The 12,830-nt window shown below is 54.0% G+C and overlaps 1 protein-coding gene across 2 annotated transcripts in view; it reads left to right on the top strand.

Moving 5' to 3' along the window:
* PLCG1 (phospholipase C gamma 1) overlaps positions 1 to 12,830 on the top strand; it is a 35,966-nt gene that overhangs the window by 9,523 nt on the left and 13,613 nt on the right. For both annotated transcript variants that reach the window (XM_040638314.1, XM_040638315.1), the window contains exons 2-4: positions 10,981 to 11,133; positions 11,249 to 11,342; positions 11,511 to 11,558. In XM_040638314.1, coding sequence (XP_040494248.1) covers positions 10,981 to 11,133; positions 11,249 to 11,342; positions 11,511 to 11,558 — 295 coding nt within the window. The remainder of the gene's footprint in view (positions 1 to 10,980; positions 11,134 to 11,248; positions 11,343 to 11,510; positions 11,559 to 12,830) is intronic.

Below are 12,830 nucleotides of genomic sequence, written 5' to 3' on the forward strand. Positions count from 1 at the left end.
CCCCCCCCCCCCCGCCCCCGTTCCAGCTGATGGCCCTCCCCTGTTGGGAGGCAATTCTCCTCTTCCTACCCTAATCACTCTACCTGAAGCAGTAATTGAGTATAATGCGCCTGTGGCCTTTCTTGGGAACTCTTAGCATACCCACCGAGAAGGTTAGAAAGGGTAGCATATGTCACTTTGTCAAGGATTTTACTAGGGGCCTCTTGAGGCTAGCAGTGAAATACAGAGAATATCCCCTGTAGTGACAGCGGAATGCCTGGAGCCTGGACCATTTTCACGAGGCTGTCCTCCTGGGCCCTGGTGTAAGAATTGGCCCACACTGGAAGGGTGAGGCTCTGTAGGCTAGAGTGCGTGGCAGCAAGGAGCCTGTTAGGGGAGGTGAGGCCAGAAAGTGTCTTAAGAGGCTACAACTAGGAAATTAAAATCAGGATTGGAAGTCCTAAGGTAGCCATTCCTCTTGACAGGGGAGGCAACTTTGAAGAGTCCTAGCTGGGCTTCCTGGGAAGGCAGTGAGTTCCCAATCATCTTGGAGTGAGGTCAGAGGCTAGATCATACATCAGGGCCTTGCCTGCCTGGGAAGCAAAAGGAGGACAAGGAAAATGCCTTGGCTTGGGCTGGCATGGCCCGGAGGGAGTGTGGCCAGATGCTGAGGAGAGGCTGGGCCCAGCAGCTCTGGAATGGGAGAGGCCTAGTGGGGTGCACAGAAGAGGATGTCTGAGCCAACAGACCTTGCCTTCATGACTTCCTTCATTGCTTAGCACATCTCCAGACTCCTGGTCAAGGTTGACTCTGCTGGGGGTCTAAGGGTTGGCCCCAAACCTCGCTCCCTTCCCCCGAGGAGGAGCAGGGTGTGTGGTGGTGGTAACATGGAAACCAAAGAGGTGGGGAGCCAGGGCTGGCATGGGGCTCCACAAGGAGCTCTGCAGAGGAGGCCTCTGCTGTCCGCCTCCCACTTCAGCCTTCCCTTAGATCTCTAGCCAGAAGCTCCTATTGTTTCTTTGGGGGGAGGGGCAGATTTTCCTAATGCATTCCATTTCCTGCAGGCCCTGGAGCCTTAAAGCTGACAGGCATGGTCCATGCCCTCAAGGAGCTCACACTCCATTGGAGAAGATGTCAGGCAGATAGCTTTAAAATACACACAAGGTTCCCACTCATCTAAGTGCTTAGTAAACATGTTTGTGACAAATAAAGCCAGTATTGGGACTTGTCTAGGGATTAGGTTGGGGATAGTGAGAGAAAAGGAGGTGCTAAGGATGGTTCTAAAGTTTCTAGTTTATGTACCTATTGGGAGGTTATGCTGTTAGCTGATCTAAGAGGTGTGGCAGGAGACGTGGGTTTTGGTGAGAGAAGTGTTGAAGAGTATGTTTGAGGGAATGGGTTTGGTTTGAGGGGTTGACTTTGAGGTGTTTTTGAGGCAAGCGGGTGCAGGTGGCAAGTAGGCAGGTGGACCGAAGGACCTGAAGCTTAGAGGTGGGGATGCATTGTTTATAAGAGGAGGCAGTGGAATCTGTGGGCATTGATGACTGACCGGGAGGAGGTAGAGCATTAGGGGAAGAGAGGACTTTGGCCTCAGCCTTGACAAAGGCCAGCATGTAATGCGGATAGGCCTGAAGCCCAAGAAGAAGGGGGAAACCAGGAGAAGTCCTGACGGAGAAGCCAAGGGCAGAGCTTCAAGCCAAGGGAGGGTGTGGTCAACCATGTAGATTGCTCTGAGGGAGTCAGGAAAGAGGAGGATGGAAAAGTGATTTTATAGTCAGTGTTCTTGTTCCCCAGGTAGCCTAAATATACTTGGGCGGGGGGGGCATGCGCACTTCATTGAACTTTTGAGGTCCTGGACACTTCTGGGAGCTGGCCTTCCTGGGTCCTCAGCCTCTTCTGTAGCTGGGGGCCAGGCACACACAAGACATCTAGAAAAAACTTGGGAAGCCTCAGCCTTCAGTGGAGGCAGAGGTCTGAGTGCATAGGACCTCTGCCCTGGGGGCTGACCCATGAACTATCTGGGGAGTTATTTAGGCCTGGGCAGCAAAGTTGGGACAAGACCTTGTCCATACTTCAGCTTTTCCCCATTGTGGGAAAGGCCCGCTATAGGCCCAGTGTCCTTCCCCCTCTTCCATGAAAGTGAATGCCTCCCCCCGCCCCACCTAAAAACCAAACTGCTCCACTGATGTCTTAGCTTCCATGATCCCCTCTGCCTGACATGCGCTGTCAGCCCTCCAGACCTGACTTCTGCAGAGCTATCTGAGAAATCCCAAGGAGCGCTGCTCACTTTCTCTGTGCTCCCAGCACCACAGACATCTCCCTGTTGTTCCATCTTTGCACGACCTCATAGTTATCTACTTCCCCATCTGTTTCCTCCACCAGCCAGGGGCTTTTCTGAAGGACTGGAACTCAAGTGCCGTATTCATCTCTGTTTACCCAGGACCCAACCCGGGGCCTGACACTGAGGAGATAGGTGCCTAATATGTGTTTGATTAGATGATGGAATGAATGAACAAGGTAATAGGCAACTGCTAAGCTCTCTCCCAGCTTTGAGTTCTCTGGGTGGGGCCTCCTTTCCCTTCCTTCCTTTGGGGCCTGGGCATGCTGTTCCCACCTCTAAAATGGGTGGGTTTAGTCTAGCGTCCTAGGCAAGAGGGCCGCCTGCCTGGGTGGTATGAAGGCTCTGGGGCCATGCAGAAGGTCCCAGTTCTGCCATGAACCACCATGTGACCATGACAAGACCCTTTGGAACCTCCATTTTCTCATTGCTCCAAAGAGGAGATTCATCTAGAATCTAGATTATAGATGATTCATGTGCTGGCAAGGATCCTTTACAGCTGTAACCTGAAGCAGTTAGTACATACGGGTTCAAGGTCCCATGTAGGAGGACCCCACAGACCTCCATCCAGCTGTCCGAATGGCCTTTTCCTGTTTATCAAGGTGGGAGAGGGCCAGATGCCCGGTCAGGCCTGGCTGCTCTTCTCGGTCAGGTGTTTAGGGAGCAGTGACTGATGGAACTCCAGCCAGAAGCACATGCTGAGCTCTGCCCCCATACACCCTGGGAAGGGACTGTGGCCTCTCTCCCCTGTTGCTACGCAGGAATGGTAAAGAGATAAGCCCCATTCTCACCTTTTCTTTATTGCATGACCCTCTGACCCCAAGTCTCCCAGCCTCCAACCTTGTCTATAAAATGGGGATAGATAGCTATCTACCCCTCTGCTTGTGACTTCCTCTCTGGTGGGATCTGGGAGCTGCTTCTGATGCTTTCTGTTGGGAGATGCTCTCTGCCTCAGAACAGAGAGGGGAATGGGGGCGGGGGGACGACTCTCACTCCTTCCAGAGGCCTTGGGCAGCATAGGAACTGCTGGCCCATCCGATGCCCGTGGTTCCAGCTGTGTTAGGTCCTTTTGCCACCTGTGCCTAGGTTCTGTCCTTTCCTCTCCTTGAGTCACCTCCGTCTTTCCCTTCAGAGGTCTGAGGGCTCTATAAAAGCTGTATCTTCTAGTTGGTGCAGCTACTCTGAGGGCAGAGCCCCTTTGTCTTTGGCTCCCCTGAAGGGGGCTCTGGGGTGCAGTGCCGGCCCTACCCTTGGGGCACTGTGCAGGAACCTGTGTGTAAGATGGTGGGAGTAGAGGGCCAGGAATTGGCCACAGAGCATTGCTTCCCTTTGTGGCTTCCTTTCTCCCTGTTGGCATCCTTTGAGGGAGAAGGCTCAGCTCCATTTGTGCTCCCTTGCCCTGGGCGTGTAGTCTTTGGAGGGTGATGAAAGGTGGCTGACTTCAGGGGTGGGGGCAGCTGGGAATGGCCCGTCTGTTTATCCCAGGCTGTGCTTGGAGAGGGTTATGAGGAGAGCATCTTGGGGGAAGTTTTTTTGTTTGTTTGTTTTGTTTTTTTAAGATTTTATTTTTAAGTAATTCCTACACCCAACATGGGGCTCAAACTCATAACCCCAAGATCAGGAGCCACATGCTCTACCAAATAAGCCAAGTGCCCCATTTGGGGGAAGATTTGCACACCTCTCCTGACCCCTGGGACTCTCTCTTCTGAATCTCCTGGTGGCCTTGGCTTAGAGCCAAGCAGGGCAGGGTGCTGAGGGAGCCCCGCCTTTTCTGCTCCTCAAAGCTCCATGAACTTTCCATGGTTCCCACCAGCTGCAGGAACCTTTGTGCAGGGACTTCCCAGTGTTTCCAGAGTGCCCTGGCCCCCAGAGGCCATGCCCCCACCCCCATGCCCCAACTATGACTGGTCTTTCTTTTTTCTATCCCCAGAGTAAACCTCACCAACTTTTGCATTTGCATATTTGTTGTAGCTCCTCAGCTTTGTTGACCTACTGCACCACCTCTTCCAGGAAGCCATCCCTGATACCATCTTTGAGCCTCTGTGGCCTTTGCTGCCTTTGTTAGATAATGAACTCTGGAATCTAACTCTTGTGTTCATTCCTGCTCCTTAGCACTCTGTATACATTTTGAAGCCTCGCTAGGACCTGAATTTGGGGAACGGAGAGAAGAGTTGAATGTAGCTTCTTCCTTCAAGAGTTAGCTCATAGGCCAGTGACCTAGATCCCTGGAAGCACTAGACAATGTGACAAGAGTGGCAGAGCACCAGCTACGCCACTGGCCTGGGCCTGGCACTTGTAGAGGCTTGGAGGGAGGGGCATAGGCTGAGAGCTGATGGGCTGCGGTCCTTGTAGCTCATTGCCTTGATTGGACTTGGCCTTTTGAGGAGGGCTGGGCTTTCCGCACTTTCCCCCAGTGCCCTTTGCAGGGCTGGGCACCTGGGCCTAAGGGGATCTGGGGGTTCACATCCCATGAGTTTGGGGTAATGAAAACCCCCAGATGGGAAGGACCTGTTAGGTAACATTCACTTGCCTCTTTCAAGCTCTCTAGTTAAAAGACAAAACAAAACGCTTCATGTTTACCATGATTTGAAATTTTTTTTAATTGCAAAATGTATGTGCATGTATTTCTGTATGGTAACTTCTGCCGTTTACATCGGTTAGCTTACGTACTTTGTAAAAGAAAAAAAATGCTCTCTTGAGAAAAATATTTCGGTGAAAGCATGTTTCATGTCCAGAAATTTGTGATATGTGCCACTTCCTTCTGGTTTTTTGTTGTGCTGCTGGTGGTGTTCTTGGTTCTATTGTTCATTTGCAGGGAGGTTAATTTTCAGTATATCCTCCTGTCTCTTTCTGGTGAGATCACTTTGGTGTCTCTTCCTGACATCTCATAGTCGCTCAGTGAAGAAGGGGCCAAGAGTGGTGATCCTCTTTTGCAGATGGGGGAAATGAGGCTCAGAGGTGAGGCTGTGCCTCCCACTTGCCTTGCCAGTGCTTGGTGCTCATGGGTCTTCTCTGTACATCCTCCTTGCCTGGTGGGTGGTTAATTGGCCAGTAGGTTTGAAGGACCTCTGTCTGTGTAGGGCTGTTTGGAAGGTGGCTTCACTGGTGACAGGGGATGCTAGGATACTGGTTCCTGACCAAGAAGTTTGGGTCTAATTTAGAATCTTGGATTTGATGCTGGGCTCCCTTCTATCCCTTCCGGGGCCTGCCATAGTCAGAGTCTGCTATGGGGCAGGATTGGCTGACTCTCATGAACCATACTCATTAAGGTACCCTGGAAGAGGCTTGGTGCCCCACCCTCGCTTACCTCCTTTCTCTTCCCTGGGGGGGACTCTGCCTGGTCTCCAGGAATGCTGCCTGTCTGCACCGCCCTGCCATGGCTGTCTTGGTGCACTGGGCTGGAGGATGACTGGTTACGGCACTTGTGGCTCAGCCCGATGTCTGGGAGGGGTTGGGGAGCAGGATTCTAAAACCAGAAGCAGCCCTATCCTTGGAAGGACCTAACATAGACAAGTCCTGTAGGGTCATTGTCTTCAGTCCCTTCCCAGACTGCAGACTGGCTGGCTGCCATTGAGCTTGTCCCTTTCATGGCACGCTCTCCTCAGCCAGTGGAGTAGGTGCTGTCCCAGGCTTGGGGACCTACTTTCCTGCAAAGGCAAGTTCTGAGCTGGCCCTGAGATCAGCAGCAGTACTCTTTGTTGCTGTCTAGGTGCCTGCCTCCCAAAGTGCTTGGGATCAATTATGTGGCTCAGATGAGGAAACTAAAGCTCTTAAAGGGAAAGCAACCCTCCATTACTGGTACATCCCGAAGGCAGTTGCTCTCCAGGCCTGACTGACCCGGGCACTCTGCTTTGAGTAATTGCTGATCTCTAGTTTCCATGGTCTCCGGCAAGGAGCCTATCCCTGGGCTAAGAGAGGAGACAAGGGAGGGTTTCCTTGCCTGGTCCTGGAAGCTTTGGTTTTGCAAATTTGGTCTTGTGGCATTCTGCCTCAATGCTTAGAGCTGGCCCTTGCCACCAAGCAATGGGCATGTTTTCTTCCGCATAAAAATCAAAACAAAGCAATCCAAGGTTGGCAATCCAAGGTTGGGGGTGGTCAAGGCAGGCCGGGCTTGACTCTGTGAATATCTTTATGTCTGTTTGCATGTGAATGGTTAATGGCTGTCCCACCCCTAACGAAAACCTTCACTTGATTCATGACCTGCCAGAGAGGCCTACCTATATGCTTGGAAATAGGATTTGAAAATTGATCTTTGTGATTTCAGTCTGTTAGTCTCCCATTCTAATACCCCACCCTTTGTGAGGTGGTGGGGTGCACATGCCTCAGACTCCTGATGAGTGTGCAGGTGGGGTGCTGTGGCCGCAGCTGGCCCGGTGCTGCAGGCTCAGGAAGCTGCCTCTGGCTTAGAGCATATCTGCACGCACTGATCTGAACTCTGGCCCCAGGAACCCCACTCCTCCGTGGTGCCCCATCCCTGTGAGACCCCTTTTTGAGTTAGGGAAATGGCTGCTTGGATTCTTTCCCTTGGGCCAAGGCAGCTACGGCCTAGCTTAACCTCTCCTAGGTTTGGGCCCAACCCCAGCAAAGCCCTGGCAGGTGGCTGCAGTTGTCCCCCATGCTGCTTGTCTCTCTGGGCCTCGAGTTGATGCACTAGGCACACAGGCCAGGGGTCTCTCTCCTTCAGACATCACTGGGATCGTTGGTTCCTGACAAGGTCCTTTCTGCCACCCTGTGGGGTAAGAGGAATTCCTACTTTACTAATGGGGAAACGGAGGCCAAAAGAGTGAGGGCCTGCCTAGGTCTGCACAGCTAGGATTTAAGACCTGCGTGGTTCTCCTCTGCTAGGCATGGGCAGCCTTTAGGAAGGGGAATGGTCAGGGCAGGCTTCCTGAAGGAGTGGGAGGGGACAGGTTGCCACCAGAACCCCCAGGCTTCTGCCCAGAGCACCAGGCAGCCTGGCCATCAGAAGGTCCTCAGCCCTCAGAGCTGGCCTGTGATGCCAGTCCCTGGCCCAGCATGGGTACTCCCTCATTACCCCGAAGCCTCTTGAGGAGGGCTGGTCTCTGTATCTTTATGAGAGTGTGTGGGTGATTAAATGCCCAGGCAGCTTATCTTGTCACCGTGTACCATGGCCATGCTTGGCATGGTGATACTCATGCCATTCCTGAAGTGTGGGCCTCAGGGACCCGGTCCTTGGAGGAATGAACACACCATGCCTCTGGATGGGCCAAGCTGGCTGGGGGGTGGCTGATGGAACCCTAGGCCCTCTGAGGCTGGAGTGAGCTTGAAGATGGCCCTTTGTCATTGGTGAAGCCGTACACTCTTCTGCTACACAGGAGGCTAGCCTGGCCCCCTGTTTGTGGGATCCCGTCCTTGTCCCTTAGAGAGTTCCCCTTTCTCACTTCCCTGTCTCCAGCCTAGCAAGGACCTCTCAGTACCCTGGCTTTTCTTTTCCCCAGTGTTCCTTGAATGTTGTTTTCCCATGGGTCTGAGTGGGGGATGAGTGCTGGGTCATGGGTCTCTGGGAACAGGGTGCTACTCTCCTGCTCCTCTAACCAGTTCTCCTCTCTTCCCAAAGCTCCCAGGTCCTGGGAGGGTCTCTGTCCCTGCCCTTCCTGTCCCATTGCAGTTTTGACCCAGACGGCTGGGGTGGCTTGGCCTCCCCCTCCCTGCAGCTGGGGCAGAGGCCATGCCTGTCCCAGGGAGTCTCCTCCCCTGATGGCAGTCCCTGGGGGACCAGCCCTGGCTCTCTCGGGAAAGGGGACCCTTCTGTGTTTGCCTCCCAGACAAGGAGGATGGGAAGTGGGGTTGGGAGGTGGCACAGGAAATGACTTTTAAGAACATAGTAGAGCGTCTCACCCTGGCGTCATGTCCTTTCAGCCTGCTGTTGGCTTGATGCACTTGGAGGGCATCACGAACAGGCTGGCACTTCCTTATGGAGTGGGGGTGGGAGGGGTGTCCAAGGGACCAGGTGTGGCCAAGCAGGACTTTGGGAAGCTTGGACACCTGGCCTGGAGCTGCTCTGTGCCTGTGTAGGATTCCTGTGTTGGGCAGGAGCCCAATCAGCCTCCAGCCTGATCTCAGTCAGAATGTGCCCAGGAGCACAGGGCAGGCCAGAGGTTCTCCCTGGGGCCTGCTGGTGGCTTGGGGTGTGTGTGCGTGTGTGTGCATGTGTGTGTGTGCGTGTGCACACGCACGTGCACGGGGCTACACGTGTCCGGCCTTAGGTTTTGAACTGACCCTCTAGCTGCCCGCCAAGCAGTAGCCATGTCATGGGCTACTTCTGACCGTGGGCAGGCCACTGAGAGGAAGGGCGCAGGCTCTGGAGCTCTCCGACCCTGGCCTAGATGCATTTGTGTTTGTGAGGTTGTGTGCCTGTGTGAGAGGTGTGGGAGGGGATGACAGCAGCTCAACGCCGGAAAAGCACACTGGTTTCTGTTTCAAAGGGCAGGGTTTGTGGTTATTCTGCAGTTTCTGATCTGGGCATTTCCCCTGTTCAGCTCCTCCTTCCATCCTTGGAAACTATCTTCTCAGGCTAGATTTTTGTGACTCAGTTCCCCCCACCCTCTCTGTTTCTACCTGAGTGTAACTCATTTTTAAAACTCCACTGGCATTTTGTGGCCCCTCCCCCCACCTTTGTGCCTGCTTTTTTCGTTTGCTCTTTCAGTCCTTCAGCAAGTACCACATGGGCCCCGCCTGGCCTTGGGGAGATGACGAATGTTCACACACCTAGTGTCAGGAGGAGTCAAGGGCATGATGACTGCAGGAGGGCACTTTTGAGTTGGGTCTTTGGTGGGAGAGAATGGAGCCTGGGAGGTAGGCAGTCCACCCTGGGGACCTGGATGAAACAGGGGGACAGGAAGCACTGGCTGTTCTTGTCCTCAGTCCAGCTTAGTTTAGATGGAACAGAGAGGATAGGAGGGAAGAAGCTGGGGGTGTGGATCACTGAGCCTCACCAGGAGGGGCCTGAAGGCCATAGAAGGAGCATGTTCTCCTTAGCGAGCAACCACAGGAGGGATCAGAACAGTGTTACAAGGATTCTGAAAACTTTTAAGGGTGGCTCATTGGTAAGGAGGATGGGTGGGGGCAGGGCTGCTGGCTGGGAAGGCAGGGCTTTTTCAGTGGGAGAACCAGGCCTGAGGATTTGATGAAGGCAAGGGAGAGGGGAGAGTGGGGTCCAGTTAGAACCAGGAATGCTGTGCGGGAATCTGGGGCTGGGATTAGAAGCAGTGCCTCTGTTTGAGGTGGGACAGATGGGGGACTGCTGTGGCTGGAAGGGGTAGGAAGAGCACCTGGGGATTTGGGACATTCTGGCCAGAGTGGTGTACAGTTTGGACTGGGAGGGCTCTGGGATGGACGCTAGCCAAGCAATGTGCTGGCACTGCTCCTGGCTTGAGATCTTCCGGGCCAGTCTGGGTTGAGAGCATTAGAAGGGGCTCTGGTGCCAACGGGGTACTCAGGGAGAGTCCTCTCTGGTCACTCAGCCAGGCTTCTTCTGTTGGAACAACTCCCTAAATCTGTCTCTTTATCTGACTTGGAAAGTCTGCCCCCATCCAGGATCCCAGCCAGCACCGGGGGATCCTGTGGGTGCTTGCTGCACGGTGCTCGGGCCCTCTCCTGGCCTGGGGTCAGAACTTGTGCCCCTAGCATATTATGGTGAGGGAGCAGAGGGAGGGAGCCTGCATTGAATGAACGCCCATCTGCTGTATACAGGGCCGGGCACTTTTGGCTTTTGGGACTTTGGATCTTACTAGCACCCTCACCATTACTGTCACCTGCGTTAACAGACGCAGGAGTGGGGTCAGAGCAGTTGTCACTGTGCTGAGGTCACACAGCTGACGGGAGTTAGAGCTCAGATTCTGGTCCAGGCAGTCTGGTCCCAGAGTCCATGCGTGTTTTTTCTACCACCCTGCCTTCTGGAGAAACTCAGTCAAGCCCTTGACTTTATACTCGGTAAAACTGAGAGTAGGAGAAGTTGAACGAATCACTCAGTGCCATCTCCCTTGTTAGTGGCTGAGGCAGGTCGTCTGGCATTCAGTCCTGTGTGCTTCCCTGATCCGTGCTGTGTGAGGGCAGGGGAGCACATGCAGGCCGTTTGACAGCCAGGGTGGGGAAACATTCCTTTGGATAGCCGCTGCCTTGGGAGAACAGGCCCTGCTGAGACTTGCTTGGGGATGTCTTTGGGGTGGTGGGCCATTTCAGGGGTGCGTCAGTTCTCTGGGCCTGACCCCTCATTCCTCCCATGGATCCCGAGACATACTTGGGTCTGCCTCGCCCTACCCTGGGCTTTACAATTTGGTTTGTGTACTTTGTGTCAGGAAATGGTCCTCACAGAACAGCCTTTGGCCCTCCCCAGTTCTCTCTCTAGAGTCCAGCTTTTTTCCAGGTCAGAGTGACCTACCCACATTCTCAGCAAGGGAAGGTACACAGGATGGGGCTCCCTGCTCCCCCAGACAGCTCAGCTTCTAGCAGAGGTCTGTCCTCAGACTCAGCCTAGCCCTCTTTTATCACCCAGTAGGACTGTGAGTACTCTTGGCTCTGCCCCTTGACGAGGTGTCTCTCTTTGTGGTCCCTTCCTAAGGGGGAGTGAGGAAACCAGGCTGCCCTCATTTCAGCACTGACTCAGAGACCCCAGCCTGACCTTGGTCTCTTTACCTTCCTAGTTGACATTCGCGAAATCAAGGAGATCCGCCCAGGGAAGACCTCACGGGATTTTGATCGCTACCAAGAGGACCCTGCTTTCCGACCAGACCAGTCACACTGCTTTGTCATCCTGTATGGGATGGAATTCCGCCTGAAGACCCTGAGCCTGCAAGGTAGAAGTCAAGGGGCTGGAGGAGGTAGGGGGTAGTGTGGGGACAAATATCTACTGGCTTCTGGTTCAGCAGGAAGTATATGTCCTCAGCTCAGCTCTTTACCCCTTGCTCACAGCTACGTCTGAGGATGAAGTAAACATGTGGATCAGGGGTTTAACCTGGTTGATGGAGGATACATTGCAGGCAGCCACGCCTCTGCAGATCGAGAGGTAAGGAACCCCTCCCCCCGCCCCGACATGGTTAGGGTTAGGGGCATTAGGTTCTAGGGAGCAGCGGCAAGGACACAGGCCTTTGTGTGCCCAGGCACTGCCTAGTGACCTCCCCAGACCTACTCCGGCTGGAGGAGTGGTTCTCACTTCAGGCTTCTCTCCCTCCAGGTGGCTGCGGAAGCAGTTCTACTCGGTGGATCGGAATCGTGAGGATCGGTAGGTATTGGGCTGTGGCTCTAGCCCAGCCGGGGTGTTGGGGCAGTCAGAACAGTAGCCATGCCCTGAGCAGCTGCCTGGAGAGCCAGAGGGTCTGGGGGCCTGCCTCTAGTAGGGCTGGGGGGCAGGGAAGTGGTTCTGGCACAGGTAACTTCCTGCAGAAAGTCCTCTGAGGCCTTGGTGCAGACTGGCTCTGGGTGTCCTGTAGAGAGGGTGAGGGTACCCGTAGTGTGAGTGTGTGCCTTGAAGCTCACAGCTTTGAGGCCATTTTATGACAGCCAGAGGGGCCAGGGAGAGATGGGGGACAGAGGTCAGTTCATGGTGAGGGCTTCTGATGGCTGCCGTGAAAGAGCTAGAACACCACAGAGGGTTTTGAAAGGAAGTATCCCGTGACCTGACTTCAGTTGCACAGGACTGCCGGCCTCCGCTGGAGAGTCCAGGGCGGGGCAGCACCGGGGAGCTTGTGCGGGGAGCTGCTTCTGCATTCTGGCTGGAAGATGAGAGGGTTTGGCTCAGGGTGGAGGGTGGTAGCAAGTGGTCGGATTTGGACTCTACTGCATTTTGAAGGTAAGAGTCCGATAGAATTTCCTAGCATTGATTGTGGTATGTGAGAGAAAGAGAGGAGTCTAGAGCAACAGTAAGCTTTTAGGCTGGAACATCTGGATAGGTGGAGTTGCCATTGACTAAGATGGGGAAGGCCATGGGAAGAGAACATTTGCGGGAGCTTAGGGGTACGTTTGGGCCGTGTTCAGTTTTATGATGCCTTTAGACATCCAGCTAGAGGTGTTGCATTGGCAGGTGGGTAGAATGAGTTTAAGGGAGAAGTTGGGGGGGGAGATGTTACCTTGGGAGCATAGAGCTGTTCCTTCCATAAGCCATGAGGCTGTAGATCACCTGAGAAGCATAGCAAGAAAAGGGAAGAGGGCCAGCGGCTGATCCCAGGCCATTTGGACACTGGGGATCAGGGAGGTGAGGAGGAGCTAGCCAGGGGAAATAGTAGCTTGTGAGGTAAGAGAAAAACCTGGAGTTTTGGAAGCTTGGGGAGGAGGGAACGGTTAGCTGTGCCAGGTGTTATCAGGTGTGTTGACAAAGAGGTGCCCTTGGATTTGATAGCACACAGGTTGTTGGTGACCTTGAGGAGTGGGGAAGGGGGTTCAGGGAAGGAAAGGGAGCATGGATGGCTCCTTCACAGTGCTGTGAAGGAGAGCAGAGAAGGGAGTGGTAGCTCGAGAGGGCGGCAGCGTCAAGACAGGTGTTTGGTGGGACGGATAA

The sequence above is a fragment of the Ursus maritimus genome, unplaced genomic scaffold, assembly GCF_017311325.1.
Source record: "Ursus maritimus isolate PB19 unplaced genomic scaffold, ASM1731132v1 scaffold_22, whole genome shotgun sequence".
Lineage (NCBI taxonomy): Eukaryota > Metazoa > Chordata > Mammalia > Carnivora > Ursidae > Ursus > Ursus maritimus.